At 38.4% G+C, this 18,251-nt stretch overlaps 1 protein-coding gene across 4 annotated transcripts in view; it reads left to right on the top strand.

Moving 5' to 3' along the window:
* Window positions 1-18,251, top strand: part of LOC139761715 (uncharacterized) — a 119,965-nt gene that overhangs the window by 28,602 nt on the left and 73,112 nt on the right. For 3 of the 4 annotated variants that reach the window (XM_071686094.1, XM_071686092.1, XM_071686093.1), the window contains exons 2-6: window positions 3,086-6,666; window positions 6,786-6,854; window positions 9,498-11,277; window positions 16,454-16,562; window positions 17,959-18,116. In XM_071686094.1, the coding sequence (XP_071542195.1) occupies window positions 3,104-6,666; window positions 6,786-6,854; window positions 9,498-11,277; window positions 16,454-16,562; window positions 17,959-18,116 (5,679 nt within the window). In that variant the 5' untranslated portion in view covers window positions 3,086-3,103. The remainder of the gene's footprint in view (window positions 1-3,085; window positions 6,667-6,785; window positions 6,855-9,497; window positions 11,278-16,453; window positions 16,563-17,958; window positions 18,117-18,251) is intronic. The other variant, XM_071686095.1, reaches the window with a different exon arrangement.

Below are 18,251 nucleotides of genomic sequence, written 5' to 3'. Positions count from 1 at the left end.
TATATATATATATATAAATTATATATATAATGGAAGTAAGGGGAGTGGGGGAGGAATGGGATGTATTTAGGGAATCAGTGATGGATTGCGCAAAAGATGCTTGTGGCATGAGAAGAGTGGGAGATGGGTTGATTAGAAAGGGTAGTGAGTGGTGGGATGAAGAAGTAAGAGTATTAGTGAAAGAGAAGAGAGAGGCATTTGGACGATTTGGATGAGAGAGCTTGGGAAGTGAGTCAGTTGTTGTTTGCTGATGATACAGCGCTGGTGGCTGATTCATGTGAGAAACTGCAGAAGCTGGTGACTGAGTTTGGTAAAGTGTGTGGAAGAAGAAAGTTAAGAGTAAATGTGAATAAGAGCAAGGTTATTAGGTACAGTAGGGTTGAGGGTCAAGTCAATTGGGAGGTGAGTTTGAATGGAGAAAAACTGGAGGAAGTGAAGTGTTTTAGATATCTGGGAGTGGATCTGGCAGCGGATGGAACCATGGAAGCGGAAGTGGATCATAGGGTGGGGGAGGGGGCGAAAATTCTGGGGCCTTGAAGAATGTGTGGAAGTCGAGAACATTATCTCGGAAAGCAAAAATGGGTATGTTTGAAGGAATAGTGGTTCCAACAATGTTGTATGGTTGCGAGGCGTGGGCTATGGATAGAGTTGTGCGCAGGAGGATGGATGTGCTGGAAATGAGATGTTTGAGGACAATGTGTGGTGTGAGGTGGTTTGATCGAGTGAGTAACGTAAGGGTAAGAGAGATGTGTGGAAATAAAAAGAGCGTGGTTGAGAGAGCAGAAGAGGTGTTTTGAAGTGGTTTGGGCACATGGAGAGAATGAGTGAGGAAAGATTGACCAAGAGGATATATGTGTCGGAGGTGGAGGGAACGAGGAGAAGAGGGAGACCAAATTGGGAGGTGGAAAGATGGAGTGAAAAAGAATTTGTGTGATCGGGGCCTGAACATGCAGGAGGGTGAAAGGAGGGCAAGGAATAGAGTGAACTGGAGCGATGTGGTATACCGGGGTTGACGTGCTGTCAGTGGATTGAATCAAGGCATGTGAAGGCGTCTGGGGTAAACCATGGAAAGCTGTGTAGGTATGTATATTTGCGTGTGTGGACGTATGTATATACATGTGTATGGGGGGGGTTGGGCCATTTCTTTCGTCTGTTTCCTTGCACTACCTCGCAAACGCGGGAGACAGCGACAAAGTATAATAAATAAAAAAAATATAAATTATTTATTTTGCTTTGCCGCTGTCTCCCGCGTTAGCAAGGTAGCACAAGGAAACAGACAAAAGAATGGCCCAACCCATATATCATTGTTGGAACCACCCTCTGCTGGTGGTCTGTTAAAGGTAAGGCACTAAAGGCTAAGAAGTGGGACTGGAGTTCACTCTTAAGAAGACTCTGTTGCTGTGGCCACCCCCTTAAGGGAGTTCCAATTGGAAACTGGCATCAGAGATATAGGTAGCCTGATAGTTAAGATACATTGTAAGTAAAAAGTCATTTTCATCGGCTTGATTGCCAGAATAAAATCTCATCAAAGATGTCGCTCTATAGGTTTCCATTTCCCCTTGCTACTGATTAAATTGCAGCCTTCAAGCTGCAGACCCCCTGGAGAAGTGGCTTTGGGGTTATATGATAATAATTATAATTTTTTTTTTTTTTTTTTTCATACTATTCGCCATTTCCTGCGTTAGCGAGGTAGCTTTAGGAACAGAGGACTGAGCCTTTGAGGGAAATCCCCACTTGGCCCCCTTCTCTGTTCCTATCTTTGGAAAATCAAAAAATGAGAGGGGAGGATTTCCAACCCCCCGCTCCCTTCCCTTTTAGTCCTTTACAGGAGGGAGAATATATTGTGTTTACTCATTTTATTCTTATTTTTTTATTCTTATTCGTAATTTGCATTCTAACAAGAAGCTCACTAACCTTGGCCTTTGACCTGACCAAGTGGTGTTTATGATATAGTGAAGTTACTTTTGTCGTGGATGAAGTGAATATGTGTTTATTGAGGGCAATATGAATATGTGTTTGTTGAGGTTGAATTGAATTTAAGTATTTCAAGGGTAATGTGAGATGTATTTATGTAGGACAAGGCAAACATGAATTTGTTGAATGTGAAGTGATCTAAGACGTATTGATGCTGTAATGAAGATGCCTTTGTTTGTGTCTCCCTTTAAAGCGAATATGCTGGGAAGTGAGCTTGTGGAGGGAGACATACTGCATTCACTCGCTCATTGGTTATCTAATTACAGTTTTTATAGATGGCGAATAATATGTTATTGGGGTCCTTAGCTCAACTTTTTTGCCATGTTGCACAGTTATTCCATGCTTATGGGATATGCAAGTGTAGATTTAAAGACAGTTTTGAAACAAGGTTCTTTTCCCATGCTGTGATGGTGCATTCTCTTAGCTTGGGTTTCTGTTGGTGTTGACCTTTAATGTTGCCCAGTAAGCATACTTATCTATCTTTAATATACATCTTTTATATACAGTGGACAACATGACGGTCCCACAGGTGGAAACTGGAGAAGTATGATAAAGTTTCAATCCAAGTAGGATTGTTCTCAGCTCATATTGAAAGTTGAAACAGTGAAGCTGTAATGGATTTTTTTAGTTGGTCACTTTGTAATGCACTGTTGAATGTGAAAAATTAATGATAAAACCTGGTATGATCAAGGTTTGACTGCATCATATTGAAATATATCCTTAAGCTCAAAGACAAATGGAAAAATAAAGAAAAATGAGTAACCACATATGTGGAAGCATATTATCTGCTCAGTCTACCAACACATCAGATCATATTATATCCTTCCACCCATTTATGGCTCATGTAGTTGTTTAGTCTTTAGCTCATTACAAGAAATATCTAATTTTTAGTATTGTTTATGAGTCTTATGTTTGTAGTTGTGAGGTGGGGGTGCAAACATTGGAATGCTTTGGGACTTTGCATGAATTCTTTTTGTAAGGCCTTCTTTGAAAATACATTTCCTGTGTAAATTGAGGGAAGCCTTTTTATTTATTTATTGTTTTTGCCTGTTGTTGTGAAGCAGAAAGATTATGTATGAAAAACTATTCAGTGCTTTCTTTACATTTGCAGGAGTAGCGGAGTGTGATCATGAGTGACTCGGGTATTGGTAATAGCCCAGGGCGTCAACGAAGATCAACAGAAAGGAGTAGAGAAAATATTAGGGAGTATGTTAAGTTACTTGGTAAAAAGGTCACAGACTCAAGTTCAGGACAGAAGTCTCCTCGATCTACCAAAGAAGGAAAGTCACCGGTGGATGCCGCCTCTTCAAAACTAAGATCTGATGAAGACGTTCTTGAGGGAAACCCCTCACCAATACAAATAAGCCCATTGGAAAAAGTAGATGTCTCAGTAAAGGAAGTAGTGAAAAAAGGTTGCATGTCTCCAAGAAAATCTCCTAAAGCAAAAAGAAAGTTGGAGACTGAAGAAACTATATCTCCATTTTACCAAGATTTGGCAAGTTATTATACAGTGAAAAATGAGATATATGATGATTCAGATGTAGAAATACAATCTGTAGACATGAGAGAAAAAATGGATTTAGGTCAAAAGTCACAAGTATCACTTAAGGTAACAGAAATTTCATCATCTGACAGGGATGGGAAAGAAGAGAGCAAACAAAATAATCCTCTGTTAAATGATGATAAAACTGTGCAATGGTCTAGCTCAAGAAATAAAGATCTAATGGAAAGTTTCTGTGGATTTGATTTAAAAGAAGTGCACGCCCAGCATGGAGGTGAAGAAACAAGTACAAGTACTTCTCTTAATAATTCAAGTAAAAAGTATACACCAAAAGCTGAAAAGGCTGAATCTACCAGTGATTCTCCTCCTGATCTAATTCTTTTTTTGAAGGAGGGACGTGGAAGAGCACAGATTTGGACAGAACCGCCCACTCTTAATCCAGAGAGTATTGCAACCAGAAGAAGAACTCGAGTTCCAGAAGACCCAAAGTCATTAGCTCTAAGCAAAGGAAAGACCCTGATGCATGATAGATTAAAAAAAGATGGTAAGGAAGTACCAAAAAAAGATGGGAGGAAAGAAAGAAAGCTTAAAGTATTAGATACACCCGAATCGCTGAAAAGGCTTGCTCAGGATTATCCCATAAAGGATTCCAGCAAGTTATCAAACACAAGTAAGCAGGAAGTTCTTGAAAATGTAAATGAAACGAAAGGTGCCAAAAAGATAAATTCGAAGAATGTACTGGAACACGCCAACAAAGAAAAAATTAATGATAAACTTGTTAGCACTGATGATGGGATACAAAGCAACGTTGTTAAGAGACCCAAAGGAAAAAAGAAAACTACATGTGACTTGGCTTCAGCACCAGTACTTGATGCATCCAAAAGTAATCTTGTAGTTCTTCAGACCATGAAGGAAGCACAAAGTAAAAAAAGTGATTATTTGAATCTGGAAAATATCCTACATCAGATGACTGAGAATAAGGCTGATAGCAGGATTCCTGTTGTGATTATGTCAGACTCTGATAAAGACAATAGAATTGATAGAGCAATGCCAAAAAGCAAGAAGAAAAGTCAGTCTGAGGTAAAAGCAAGCAAAGCAGTTTTGAAAATGGCGATGCCCCTCAAATTAACTTCTAGTGATATAAAACTTAGTGAGGAACATTTATCCATGGATGATAGATTTTCTTTTATCAGTGATGAGAGGAAGAACCATAAAACTTTAACACAAGAGCTGAAGGTAAAGGAGCAAAATTCACTTGGAAATGATAATGAAGATATTCGTATTAATACTGTCACAAGTCTAAGTTCTTATACCCAGTCCAAAAAAGATGATTCATATAGTTTTCGTAAGCATAAACAAAGTGTACTCAATTCTCAAGGAGGTTTTTTGAATGAAAGAAGTCAAGATAATGCAAACACATCAAATGACATTAACAGCGTCTCAAAATCACAGGATAGTAAAAAGTTGTCACTGATGAATGAAGTAGCCATTAATTACCCAGTTTTAAAGCCTGTGAACAGCAGCTCAAAGGGAGCAAATAACTTGATCCCATCATCAGTACTTCAGCCAGCCTCTTTGAAATCGACTGGAACTCAAAATTCACAAAAACCTCCACTTTTGGTGAGTGTAGCAGATTTTCTTTCTCTCAAGGTGACAGCAGTGAATCCCAGAAATAGTAATGCTTCACCAAGAAAGTTAAATCTGAAAATACCTAGCATAAAGGGAGTAACAGGTGATGTAATTTTAAAGAATGCAACTGGATTTGGAAAAGAAACAGTAATTATTAAAAGTGGGGTTATTAACAGTTCACCTAAACCTGTCATAATTGCAGATGAGAGATCACAAACTTCAACTAATCAACAGTCAAGCTTGTATCCACAGAAGGTTCATCTGTATGATTATACAGACATTGAAACGGAAGAAGTAGTTGTTGGAGAGACTGAAGATATTAGTGGGCAAATGTTAAGTGTAGGTGAACTTTCAGCTGAGGTTGACTTGATAGCCAATGAAGAGCTTGAAAGCAGCAGTGAGGATGATAGTACCAAGGTTCCTGAACTTCACCCCATAATTAAGAGAGACATGCTTTCTCCAGAGGGAAGAGTTGCATTAGATCATTCCTATTCATCAGGAAGCATTGAAAAAACAAAAACATCAAATAATACTCGCAAAAAATCACCTGTCTCATATGAAAAGTCTTTGACTCCACGACCTGTGTACAGTAGCGCGAGCCTGGCTAAACGATCACTTGATATCATGTTGCACAATGATAAGATCAACATTTTGCGGCAGATGAGTCAGATTTTCAATCATGAAAAACCCGTCCAGCCTGACACTGACAATACTGTATCAAGTTCCGAAGGAGAGGGTGAGGAAGATACGAAAGACAATCTAAATGATACAGGCATTATAGAGCAAAACAAAATTGTTAAAGAAACAGGAGTTTCCAGAGATCGTAAAATTGATAAAAAAAATTCATGTTCTGGTGATGTTTCATCAGAGGCTTCTCATGTTAATGAAGTGTTGAAGACAGCATCCAATAGTGAAGCAGTTCGTATACACTTGACTGAACAGGTTACTGGATCTTCTTCACTTCACACCAGTGATGATGTCTATCCATCCGGGGTAACAATGGATTCTAATGTAGACAGCATCAAAGAAGACAGTGCTTTGGCAAATTGTTCTTCAAAGGCGTTCATCAACACATGTTTAGGAATTATCAAAAGTAATCAAACAAACAACCCAAATGTTGATAATATTTCTCATCTGAAAGATAGTAAGAATATGAATAAGACTGGTGTTAATATTGCAGTTAATACTGACAGTCCATTTCTTGGCTTTCCAGATCCTGAACCAAAAGTACATCATGTACCAGCTTATTCAGTTGCACTAGATGAGATGATCCAAGTGCAGAGTACTGTTGGACCAGGAGGAGAATTAGTAGATATTGTTGATGGCTTTTCATTTATTTCATTTTCTACAAAGGAAGAAATGATAGCCTATACAAACAAGCAGAATAGCAGAGGTGAGAAAGGTCATCGTCCATGGCTAAAGAAAAAGCGAAAAAAACGTAAGAAACTGATAAAGAACAAGATGCATTCAGGTCTTGGCCAGAATCAGCTTTCAAATTTGCATGAGAAGAATCCTCACATCTCTAAAGAGGGTTGTAGTAATGACTCTGGAGCATTTGCAAGGTAAATGGTGAAATGTAAAATCATGTGTCTTGATACTGTAATTTTTGTCTGCTCTATTTACAGATTTTCTTATGTAAACTGCATGTTCTATGTACTTCATATTGACTAACTCTTTTCAGCAATGACTTGGATGCTTACCTGAATCATAATTCTCATCTGAATATCAGCTATACCATTCCAAAGTGCAAGTAAGTGTTTTACAAATATTTCAGTGACTGTCACTTCATTGAAAGAAGTGACAGCAAAATATGAAGCATGCAGAATTAGAGGTTTACTCTTGAGTCAGACATTATTTATGGGTATATCATAAATTTTGCTCAGTATTAGTGGCAATAGACGTTACCTGTACACATGACAGGTTCCCCAACACGACTTCACACAAAAAATACTTGACATCATCCTCCACAACAGTGGCAGAAAGTGGTTGGCCACCATGCCAGAACCATTCATAATGTCTTCAGCTCTAAACAACTTACTCTTTACCCTGGAGTTCCCGTAGGAGCACTTCTCTCTCCAACCCTCTTCTATCTCTTCCTTCATGAATTCCCATTACCTCTGGCAAACCTCATCATGAAGGTCCTTTCATATGCAGATGACCTTACAATCACATCATTACACCCTGACACCACAGTAGCAACAACAAATATGCAGCACTACATTACACAATTTGAACAGTGGCTTACCCAGAACAGAGTGTCAGCCTCTCCACAGATATTTTCAGTCCGTCACTTAACCCCAGATGGACATGAATCCTGCTCACACACTTCAATCACCTTGAATGGACGGTCACTCCCTCTGAACTAAACACCAGTCATTGCAGGTATTACATATGACACACTCATAACATTTGCTCTACACTTCAATAACATCAATGCAGAAGCAACCCACAGACTAGTTGCCCTCAGAACACTTACTGGCTCCAGATTTTGACAAGAAAGAGAATCCCTTAACATCCTATACAAATAATTCATCCACTCCACTTTAAGCTGCCTCACCTGCCTAGTCTTCCACCCTTTCAAAAGCAAGTAGAACGAAGGTGCAAACCATACAAAAAAGCTCATTTTGGACAATCACAAGCTGCCCAGCAGCTTCAAATGCTCAGCACCTTCACAGTGAAATGAAGATTCTCCCAGTACAGCCCCACCTCATCATGTTCAGACCACAATTTTATGCAGCAGTACTAGACCCCTCCCACCCTAACCACTCTCTAATTAACCATAAACCTTCAAGTATAGATAAAATGTTTACCCTTGCCTCATTCTTCAGCAACCAGTAACCTTCATTCACAGATCCCGAACACCAGTGTTAGTACTCAGAAACCATGCTACCTGGACAAACATGAATCACACTCTCCTGCTCACATCTTGGTCATCACCCATCACTTCAACACTTCAAACATCTTTTTATCATCTCCGTAAACCATGTATGCCTACAATGCAACTATCATAAAGAAGACATAAAGCACTTACTCCTCAGTTATCCTGCACTCTTTGCTCAAAGATGCACACACATCACAGCATTTTATGATCTGCGGTCACAACCAGTGGGTGTGGCCAGTTTCCTTAGTGCTGTAGGAGCCTCATAAGGATAGAAGGGACTCGTGGGGCAGTAAGTTGGGGAAAAAAATTCTAGCTCTGTATTTTGTGCACCTTGTAGAAGGAGACTAAATGGGGTGGGAATGAGACTGGAAACCAATCCCCCTCTTGTATCCCAGTTTCTAAAAGATGGAACAGAAGAAACAGGGAGTCCTCATCCTCCTTGAAGGCTTGGACCTGGGTGTCTGAATGTGAGTGGATATAACCAAGATGAGAAGAAAGGGTAGGTATAATGCTTGAGGAAAGGAATCTATATGTTTTGGCTTTGAGTAAAACAAAGCATATTTCAAAAGACAGGTTTTTCACTTTCTCAAAAGATTTTAAATCCTCTCCCTTGTCTTTTCTATTTTTCCTTTCATAATTATCTCCTTATTTCAATTAAGGCCCTGCCTTGATGTTGTTTTTAGCCCGTGGCTGGAGCTTTCAACATAAAAAGAGATATGGCTTAAGATTATAGTTAGTTTTGAATGCAGGAATGGAAGGGTTTCCACCCCCCTGCTCCCTCCCCCTTAGTCACCTTCTATGACATGTAGGGAATATGGAGGAAGAATCCTTTCTTCCATACCCCAGGGGAAAAAAAGAATCTATTATCTACCTTTGCTTTGCCATGGAGGAATATTGAAATGAATGTGAGGGAGCCACTCATCTGATGCTATGGCACTTAGCAGGGGAAGGGTAAGGAGCAAGGAGGGGGGCATGGGAGGAGGCTGGAACCACGAGTGAGTTGATTTTTGAAATTGGCATGTAGTTTTTAAATTGATGGAATTCTTTTCTCAGGTGAAGGTGCTCTCTCACATATATTTCTAGGCTCTTAATATGTTAGAGAGATGTTTTTTTTTATTTTTCTAGAGTTAGTTTTCCAGAAGCATTGAAATTTGTTAGCTATGAAGAAAATGGATATAGGATGATGATAAAGAGAATAGCTGTGAGTCAGGAGTTGAGATGCATGTCAAGGGCACCAAAAGTGAGATAGGGAAAAAAAGTATTACGCATACAGAAAAGGTACTAGAAGAAATGAATGTGTTGCTTTGCAGTAATCATATTCTTTTAGTAAAATTCTCCTTATTTGTCTTTGCTTTTAGTATGGGTGATTTTATATTGAAAGCAGACAATTGCGTGAAATATCTAGATTTGTATTATTTTCGAATAAGGTTTGAATTGTATTATTATGTCTCTGGACATGCATGCACTTAATGAAGGTATAGAGGTTAATGGGCATGTTTTCTGTACCCTTAGAGCTACAGAAGAAGGAGTCACAAGAATTGATGAAGATGATATGCTTCAAGATAGAAAACCATTGGAAATTCCACCTCAAGTTCCTGAACCAATTTTGATGGAATCTCAGACAGTTGATGCAGTGGATCCAAATAATCAGCAAGCCCCAAGTAGTGCTGAAATTGTATCTGATTCTGTACAGCATTATGAAGAAGTTAGTGCTCTTGACATATTGTATCCTAAGGAGAAATACAAATATTATTATAATAAGGATTTATGTAAGGAAACAAAAGCAGATGGCTCGAATGTATTTGTACGTCGTGGAGGAAAGCTTGTTCCCTTGACAAGTGTCTTTAAAAGCCATAAGGCCTCAGTTGTTGAATCTAGCAGCAAAAAGACTGTAGAACTTGTATATATATATGACAGAGGGAAATTGCTAACACTTGGGGGTTCTTTAACGAAGATAAATCCCTCCAATTCAGATTCTGTTAGAGCTCGTGTTATACTGCCCATTGGAATACCACCAATCTTAAAAGGTGACATTGTGCGAAGCAGGGCAAAGAAAGTACAAGCTGTTGAGATCAATGAAGATATGGCAAAATTTGCACTGTCAGCTTTACAGAATCCAAATCCTAAAGAAGAACAGTTGATAGAAATTAATGATGAAAATGAAAGTAAACCAGTGCCAGAGCTGTGTATAAGTTCAGGTCAAGAAAATACTGAGAAACCTGAATGTGAAGGGGATCTTGAAGAAAAGGAGCAGTCTGTGAATGCTTCGGAAAATGTCTCTGTTGTACCAACAAAAAGAAACATTTTAGACATAATTGCTGCTAAGCTAGCCATGTCTGATGGAGAAAGTGATGAGAAAGATGATGGAGAAGAAAACAAGTCAGATGCTGATGAGAAGACAGAAAGTATTTTCCAAGGAAGTGTGACAGACCAGAAATGTGAGGATGAGGATACAAAGGAAAATGTGAAAAAGGAAAATTTAAAAGGAAATCCTGTAAAAGAAGAAGACAAAGAAAAGGATATGGAAACAGAGAATAAAGCAACAGAAAAATGTATAACAGAAGAGAAACCTGACATGAAGGAAGAGGACAAAGTAAAAAGGATAGAATTGAAAAATGAAATGATAGCAACAAGTCTAACTGGAGTAAAACCTGATATGAAGGAAGAAGAATTAGCTAGAGAATCTCCAGTTAAAGCACACAAAGATCCAGAAGGTAATATTGATAAAAAGAGCAAGCTTGAAACTGAAAATAAGGATGTGACAGTTTTAAAGAATGATGAAAAGGTAATTGACATAAAAGATGAAGCTCAAGAAGTCAAGGAAGATGAAGAAAGTGGGGGAAAGAAGAGTAATAGTGACACAATGGAAGAAGATAAGATGTGTAATAAATCTGTAATCACAGATGTAAAAGATCAGACCAAGACCTCCGCAGAAAATATCAAAGATTCTCAAGAAACGGATTCTGTGGAAGCCCAAGAGCAGAATAATTACAAAAAGAGCAAAGATGAGTTGGGGAATACTTGCTGTAATACTGACACTGATAGCTTAGCTAATCATATTAGCAATGAAAATGGTGAGTTATTTCACGAACAAGCAGAGGAAGATAATGCTGAAGAAAAGAGGCTCTCTGCACTTCCAGAAATGATGGAGTCTGAGACAAGTATGGATAAGATTTCTCAGAAAGCTGATGGGAAGTCTAGAGTTTTCAAAAAGAATATGCATCGGTTTCCTTCACTGTCCAGAGAGATGAAACGCTTGAACATGAACTTTGTGAAATACGTACCACAGGAGGTAAGTAGATTTATTTTGTATTATATAATTCTTCACTGGATTGTAAAAAGAGAAAAAAGATTAGGGGAAATTGAGTAAGTCTGTGGAATATGCTGTGAACTTTTGAAATATTTAAAAATACTCTTCTGTAAAGAGAAAAATATTTATTGGGAATTTTGAAGGAACTATGCACTACCAGAGCATGCACCATTGTTCCTAATGCTTGAACTTGGTAGCAAGCTTCATACTTTTGTCAGTCATATGTGTGATATTTTCATGAATAAAGTTTAGTAATGTGAAAAACAAATGCATCCCCACTTTATTTACTGTAATGCAGAAAGTAGAAATCTTACAGAAATTATGTAAGTATCTGTATGGGGGGGGTTGGGCCATTTCTTTCGTCTGTTTCCTTGCGCTACCTCGCAAACGCGGGAGACAGCGACAAAGTATAATAAAAATAATAAAAATATATATATATGTGTATGTGTGTATATATATGTATATATATATATATATATATATATATATATATATATCCCTGGGGATAGGGGAGAAAGAATACTTCCCACGTATTCCCTGCGTGTCGTAGAAGGCGACTAAAAGGGAAGGGAGCGGGGGGCTGGAAATCCTCCCCTCTCGTTTTTTTTTTTTTTTTTTCCAAAAGAAGGAACAGAGAAGGGGGCCAGGTGAGGGTATTCCCTCAAAGGCCCAGTCCTCTGTTCTTAACGCTACCTCGCTATTGCGGGAAATGGCGAATAGTATGAAAAAAAAAAAAAAAAAAAAAAATATATATATATATATATATATATATATATATATATATATATTTTTTTTTTTTTTTTTTTTTATACTTTGTCACTGTCTCCCGCGTTTGCGAGGTAGCGCAAGGAAACAGACGAAAGAAATGGCCCAACCCCCCCCCATACACATGTATATACATACGTCCACACACGCAAATATACATACCTACACAGCTTTCCATGGTTTACCCCAGACGCTTCACATGCCTTGATTCAATCCACTGACAGCACGTCAACCCCAGGTATACCACATCGCTCCAATTCACTCTATTCCTTGCCCTCCTTTCACCCTCCTGCATGTTCAGGCCCCGATCACACAAAATCTTTTTCACTCCATCTTTCCACCTCCAATTTGGTCTCCCTCTTCTCCTCGTTCCCTCCACCTCCGACACATATATCCTCTTGGTCAATCTTTCCTCACTCATTCTCTCCATGTGCCCAAACCACTTCAAAACACCCTCTTCTGCTCTCTCAACCACGCTCTTTTTATTTCCACACATCTCTCTTACCCTTACGTTACTCACTCGATCAAACCACCTCACACCACACATTGTCCTCAAACATCTCATTTCCAGCACATCCATCCTCCTGCGCACAACTCTATCCATAGCCCACGCCTCGCAACCATACAATATTGTTGGAACCACTATCCCTTCAAACATACCCATTTTTGCTTTCCGAGATAATGTTTTCGACTTCCACACATTCTTCAAGGCCCCCAGAATTTTCGCCCCCTCCCCCACCCTATGATCCACTTCCGCTTCCATGGTTCCATCCGCTGCCAGATCCACTCCCAGATATCTAAAACACTTCACTTCCTCCAGTTTTTCTCCATTCAAACTCACCTCCCAATTGACTTGACCCTCAACCCTACTGTACCTAATAACCTTGCTCTTATTCACATTTACTCTTAACTTTCTTCTTCCACACACATGTATGTGAGAAATACTTAGAAAAGCAAATGGATTTGTATGTAGCATTTATGGATCTGGAGAAGGCATATGATAGAGTTGATAGAGATGCTCTGTGGAAGGTATTAAGAATATATGGTGTGGGAGGAAAGTTGTTAGAAGCAGTGAAAAGTTTTTATCGAGGATGTAAGGCATGTGTACGTGTAGGAAGAGAGGAAAGTGATTGGTTCTCAGTGAATGTAGGTTTGCGGTAGGGGTGTGGGATGTCTCCATGGTTGTTTAATTTGTTTATGGATGGGGTTGTTAGGGAGGTAAATGCAAGAGTTTTGGAAAGAGGGGCAAGTATGAAGTCTGTTGGGGATGAGAGAGCTTGGGAAGTGAGTCAGTTGTTGTTCGCTGATGATACAGCACTGGTGGCTGATTCATGTGAGAAACTGCAGAAGCTGGTGACTGAGTTTGATAAAGTGTGTGAAAAAAGAAAGTTAAGAGTAAATGTGAATAAGAGCAAGGTTATTAGGTACAGTAGGGTTGAGGGTCTAGTCAATTGGGAGGTAAGTTGAATGGAGCAAAACTGGAGGAAGTAAAGTGTTTTAGATATCTGGGAGTGGATCTGGCAGCGGATGGAACCATGGAAGCGGAAGTGGATCATAGGGTGGGGGAGGGGGCGAAAATCCTGGGAGCCTCGAAGAATGTGTGGAAGTCGAGAACATTATCTCGGAAAGCAAAAATGGGTATGTTTGAAGGAATAGTGGTTCCAACAATGTTGTATGGTTGCGAGGCGTGGGCTATGGATAGAGTTGTGCGCAGGAGGATGGATGTGCTGGAAATGAGATGTTTGAGGACAATGTGTGGTGTGAGGTGGTTTGATCGAGTAAGTAACGTAAGGGTAAGAGAGATGTGTGGAAATAAAAAGAGCGTGGTTGAGAGAGCAGAAGAGGGTGTTTTGAAATGGTTTGGGCACATGGAGAGAATGAGTGAGGAAAGATTGACCAAGAGGATATATGTGTCGGAGGTGGAAGGAACGAGGAGAAGTGGGAGACCAAATTGGAGGTGGAAAGATGGAGTGAAAAAGATTTTGTGTGGTCGGGGCCTGAACATGCAGGAGGGTGAAAGGAGGGCAAGGAATAGAGTGAATTGGATCGATGTGGTATACCGGGGTTGACGTGCTATCAGTGGATTGAATCAGGGAATGTGAAGCGTCTGGGGTAAACCATGGAAAGCTGTGTAGGTATGTATATTTGCGTGTGTGGACGTATGTATATACATGTGTATGGGGGTGGGTTGGGCCATTTCTTTCGTCTGTTTCCTTGCGCTACCTCGCAAACGCGGGAAACAGCGACAAAGCAAAAAAAAAAAAAAAAAAAATCTGTTAATACATATTGATACCATTTAGTGGTGATGACTGAGCCCCAGGGTTTTAAGTTTTTCTGCAGTGTTCACACTTGAACATATACACAACATTAGAATGACACACTCATCTTAGTGGACCACCCTGCAATTTTAAGTTTGATTTTGAATGTCAGCATTACATTTGGTTTTCTCATGAGGGATGTTGTGATGCATGAATAAAACCCAGAAAGAGCATGACATCAAATTGGTAAACATACACCAAGGAAGAATTTAAGTAATATGAACTTTTAACTGAATGAACTTGGCCAAACACTTAGCATTTTCCTATTGAAGTTTTAATGGTTTTTCATGCTTGTTCACCTTTTCTCATGATAGTTAGGTTGCCTATGCAGCTGACAAAAAATAGCCGTATTTGCTTACATTCACTGTCTCTGTCATATAGAAAGCACTGAGATCTTGGTCCCCTTTCCAAAACTATGCCTTACAGATCTTTCTACAGTTACCCCTGACTGCTTTAAAGGCCTTTGGTTCAGCCATTAACAGCATATCGCCTCCTATATACCATCCCTTGCATGCTTCACACTCTCTTGCATGTTCATACCCTGAACACTCAAAGCCTCATTCACTCCATTTTTCCATCTTCGTTTCCTCCTTTTCATTGTTCCTTCTACATCCAATATGTGTTACACAATAAATATTAAGATGAATCCTGAAATATTGCATTGTTACGGAAGAGTGATCTTTGTACATTAGAGGAATTTTTCTTTTAAAACTGCTACAGCTGCAAGGTCTTGTCTTTCATTAACCAAGATTTTATCATAATAATCAAGTCACAAATGTGAAAGATGGTGCTGAAGTCCATCACTAAGTGGGTCTCCTTGTTTTCAACAGACTATGTAGCATTAATCTGTATTATTTCTTTACCACTTAACTGTAAATTTTGCCATTATGGCCATCACTAAGTGGGGCTCCTAGTTTTCAACAGACTATGTAGCAATAAACCAAATCTGTATAATTTCTTTCCCACTTAACTGTAAATTTTGCGATTATGGATCAGATTTTTTGAACTTCATAGGAAATGATGATGATAATGTTAGAAGAAATCTCTTTCTTTCCAAATTATCTGTAATTTTTGATATTTCATCAGGTTGAATTATTCATCAAAATAATTTTTCTCTCTGTTTTAAACATTCTTCTGCCATATTAACCACTTGCTTGGTCACAACCATGTTACTTCAAAGATAGTGCATTCTAAGGTCAGGTGTTGTACCAGTTTTTTTGGAGGTCTCACTAGTACAGCAGAAATTAGGCAAAATTCAAATGACAATCAGGGCATGAGAACTTAAGGCTGTTGGCTGGAATACCATGGCAGGAAAAAAAGTTGGATAATGAAGGGGAGGTAAAGGGAGGAAATAATTGAAGGGCCAGGAATCAGCATAGTAACAATGTCTTAGATATCTCTCCCAGGCCATGGTCCCATGTTAGGGCAACATGTTCCACTGAGTGAATCCACCACCTTTTCTCCTGAAATTTTTGTTAGAAATAAAATGTACACAAGTTATACTAAGTTTATTGGATTTGTACATAGCAAGGAAAAGGTATACAACATTCTATCTACAATCTATGGGTGCTTATTTCTAAAATCCATAGATTTTGAAAATCCAAATAATTTTTGTTCTTAATGATCAATGATTTTTTTATATCAACCTGTAGTATATGCAATGGAGAATGTTAATGGGAAGAATGACAGAGGAATGTATTTGCATGAAGCAGTTGGTGATTGTAGGATTTTAGTTTTGGTTAAAAGAAATGGCATTGGCATATTGACAGTAAATGCTGGCAGAGTTGGTTGTGCAGTGATCTTTTGTAAACCAGATGAGAATACAATTTGAGCAGACATTTTAGGCACATGATAGATCTTGATGCAAAATACATGTTTTGAAATTATTTTTTTCATTTTGTGATATATTTTGTTTGGATTTTTTGTCACAAAATAATGTAATTAAGACATTTTTTTTTTCTTTGTGGTGAAAAATTCTTTTGAATTCTTATGTTTGTGGAAATACAGCCTCTGAATATCATATTTTTTGCTTATTTAAAAAAGATTTTCTCTAATTATGTCGCTGAATCTTTTAGTCTACAGCTGAAGATACAATGGCGAAGGAAGTAGAAGTTAAGCAGAATTGTGACAATGAACATTGTAGGCTTGGGTGTGTCTGCGACTCTTTAACATGTCGACGAAGAAGTAAGTTGATGTGCATAGATTTTACATAGACTTTATGGGGGGATGAGGGATTGAAAAATGATACAAGATTACAGTTATCCTTGTATTTAGTTTTCTATGTGTTACATGGACACTATCAGTGATATCTATAATCACAATCAGGCATTCACAATTCTCTTAAGTTTCTGTGCCATAAGAGATTTGAAAGGATTATTGAATATTGAAAAATTATTCTTGTATCTAGTATTGTTTGGGGGTCACCTTCTCTGCAAGATTTCAGGCAAAGGCTATGCATCACTGTCATCATTACTTTATATATTGTTAATGAGTGTAGTGGAATTTTTTTTGAAACATTGTAATGAACAAGATGGAACATTTACATAACTGCAATAACTATCAGTGTCCATAATTTTCTTTGAAAATTATATATTATTTCCTGCTACCATTAACTCTCTTCCCACTTGCGTAGGGTGGATCAGGTCCATATATCCACTGAGTTCACTTACACACATCCTCAGTCCATGGCCAGTGTCTTATATGAAACTTGAATTTTTATGCTAATGTGAGGTCTTCATACCTGTTACTTTGCTTGCTTGTTTGGTTCATCATATGAGACCAGAGATATATGATTTTTTAGTGCAGTGGGAATGGAAATATATCCCTCTTCCCCTCAAAATTATCCCTTCTTCCAATCTCTGGTTTAGCCACTCATATTCTTTGACTTTTCAAACAACGAACTTGGCATGCTGAACTAGGAAAAACATTCCTAGCTTTATCTCATATTCATTTCTCATTCCTGTCTGTTTTCCTGCTGTTAGCCATCTGGTCACGTTTTCCTCCAGCTCATGGTACTATGTTGCATACATGGAGTACATGAGATGCAAAGAAAGCATTTTGTATTTGGAAGTGGGTGAACAGAAACTTTGACCTTATTTAACAAATCGATTAGTTTAATGTGAAAAAAGTGAAAATTTCATGTTTCATTTTAATGTACTGGGCATAGGTTGAAGATGTTGAGAGGGGTAGAATGGGCTGCAAGAATACCAGGAAAAGTTCTGTCTATGGGGTTGCTTATAATCATAAAAAGACCATTTTAAATTTTACAATAAAGAAAACAGCAAACATTTTCTGAATTAAGAAAAATTAAGATACTCTGGCTCTAATATACATTTCCTAAGATCTGGGCAAGCCTTCCCTACCCCATATACATATGTTTGGAAGTTTGTCATTGAAGTGTAACATTGTATAAGCCATGTGAATAATGTCAGTTTAGGCATTGGTCATAGGATCTTCACCAAGGCATTTATTTTGGCAGTCATGAAATTTTTTCCTTCCTTTGATAGCTGTACTGAAAAGAATATTATAGAATTGATGTCAGTTTTTCGGCTTTGAAATAACTCTGCATTTGAATATTCAGGTATGGAACACTGCGGTCGTGTGGAATGCATGTTTGAATGTACCTGTCGGGACGAGAGTTGGAAGCACTGTGTATCAGGCACTGGAAGGACTATGAATGCTGTCTCAATTTTCAACTTGGATCGTGAGCAGAATGAAGGACTTGCTTTACGAGAAAAGGTTTGTAAATGATACCTAAAATTTTTTGTGTTTCACTTGTGATCATTCATTTTTAACATTTTACCATCGATTGCATGTAGGTTTAATGCTTCATTCCCCTGGTATACATCCTAGAAGTAGTGTCCTTTCTGCATT

The sequence above is a fragment of the Panulirus ornatus genome, chromosome 41 (assembly GCF_036320965.1).
Source record: "Panulirus ornatus isolate Po-2019 chromosome 41, ASM3632096v1, whole genome shotgun sequence".
Classification (NCBI taxonomy): domain Eukaryota; kingdom Metazoa; phylum Arthropoda; class Malacostraca; order Decapoda; family Palinuridae; genus Panulirus; species Panulirus ornatus.
This window is presented reverse-complemented; position numbering and strand designations above follow the sequence as displayed.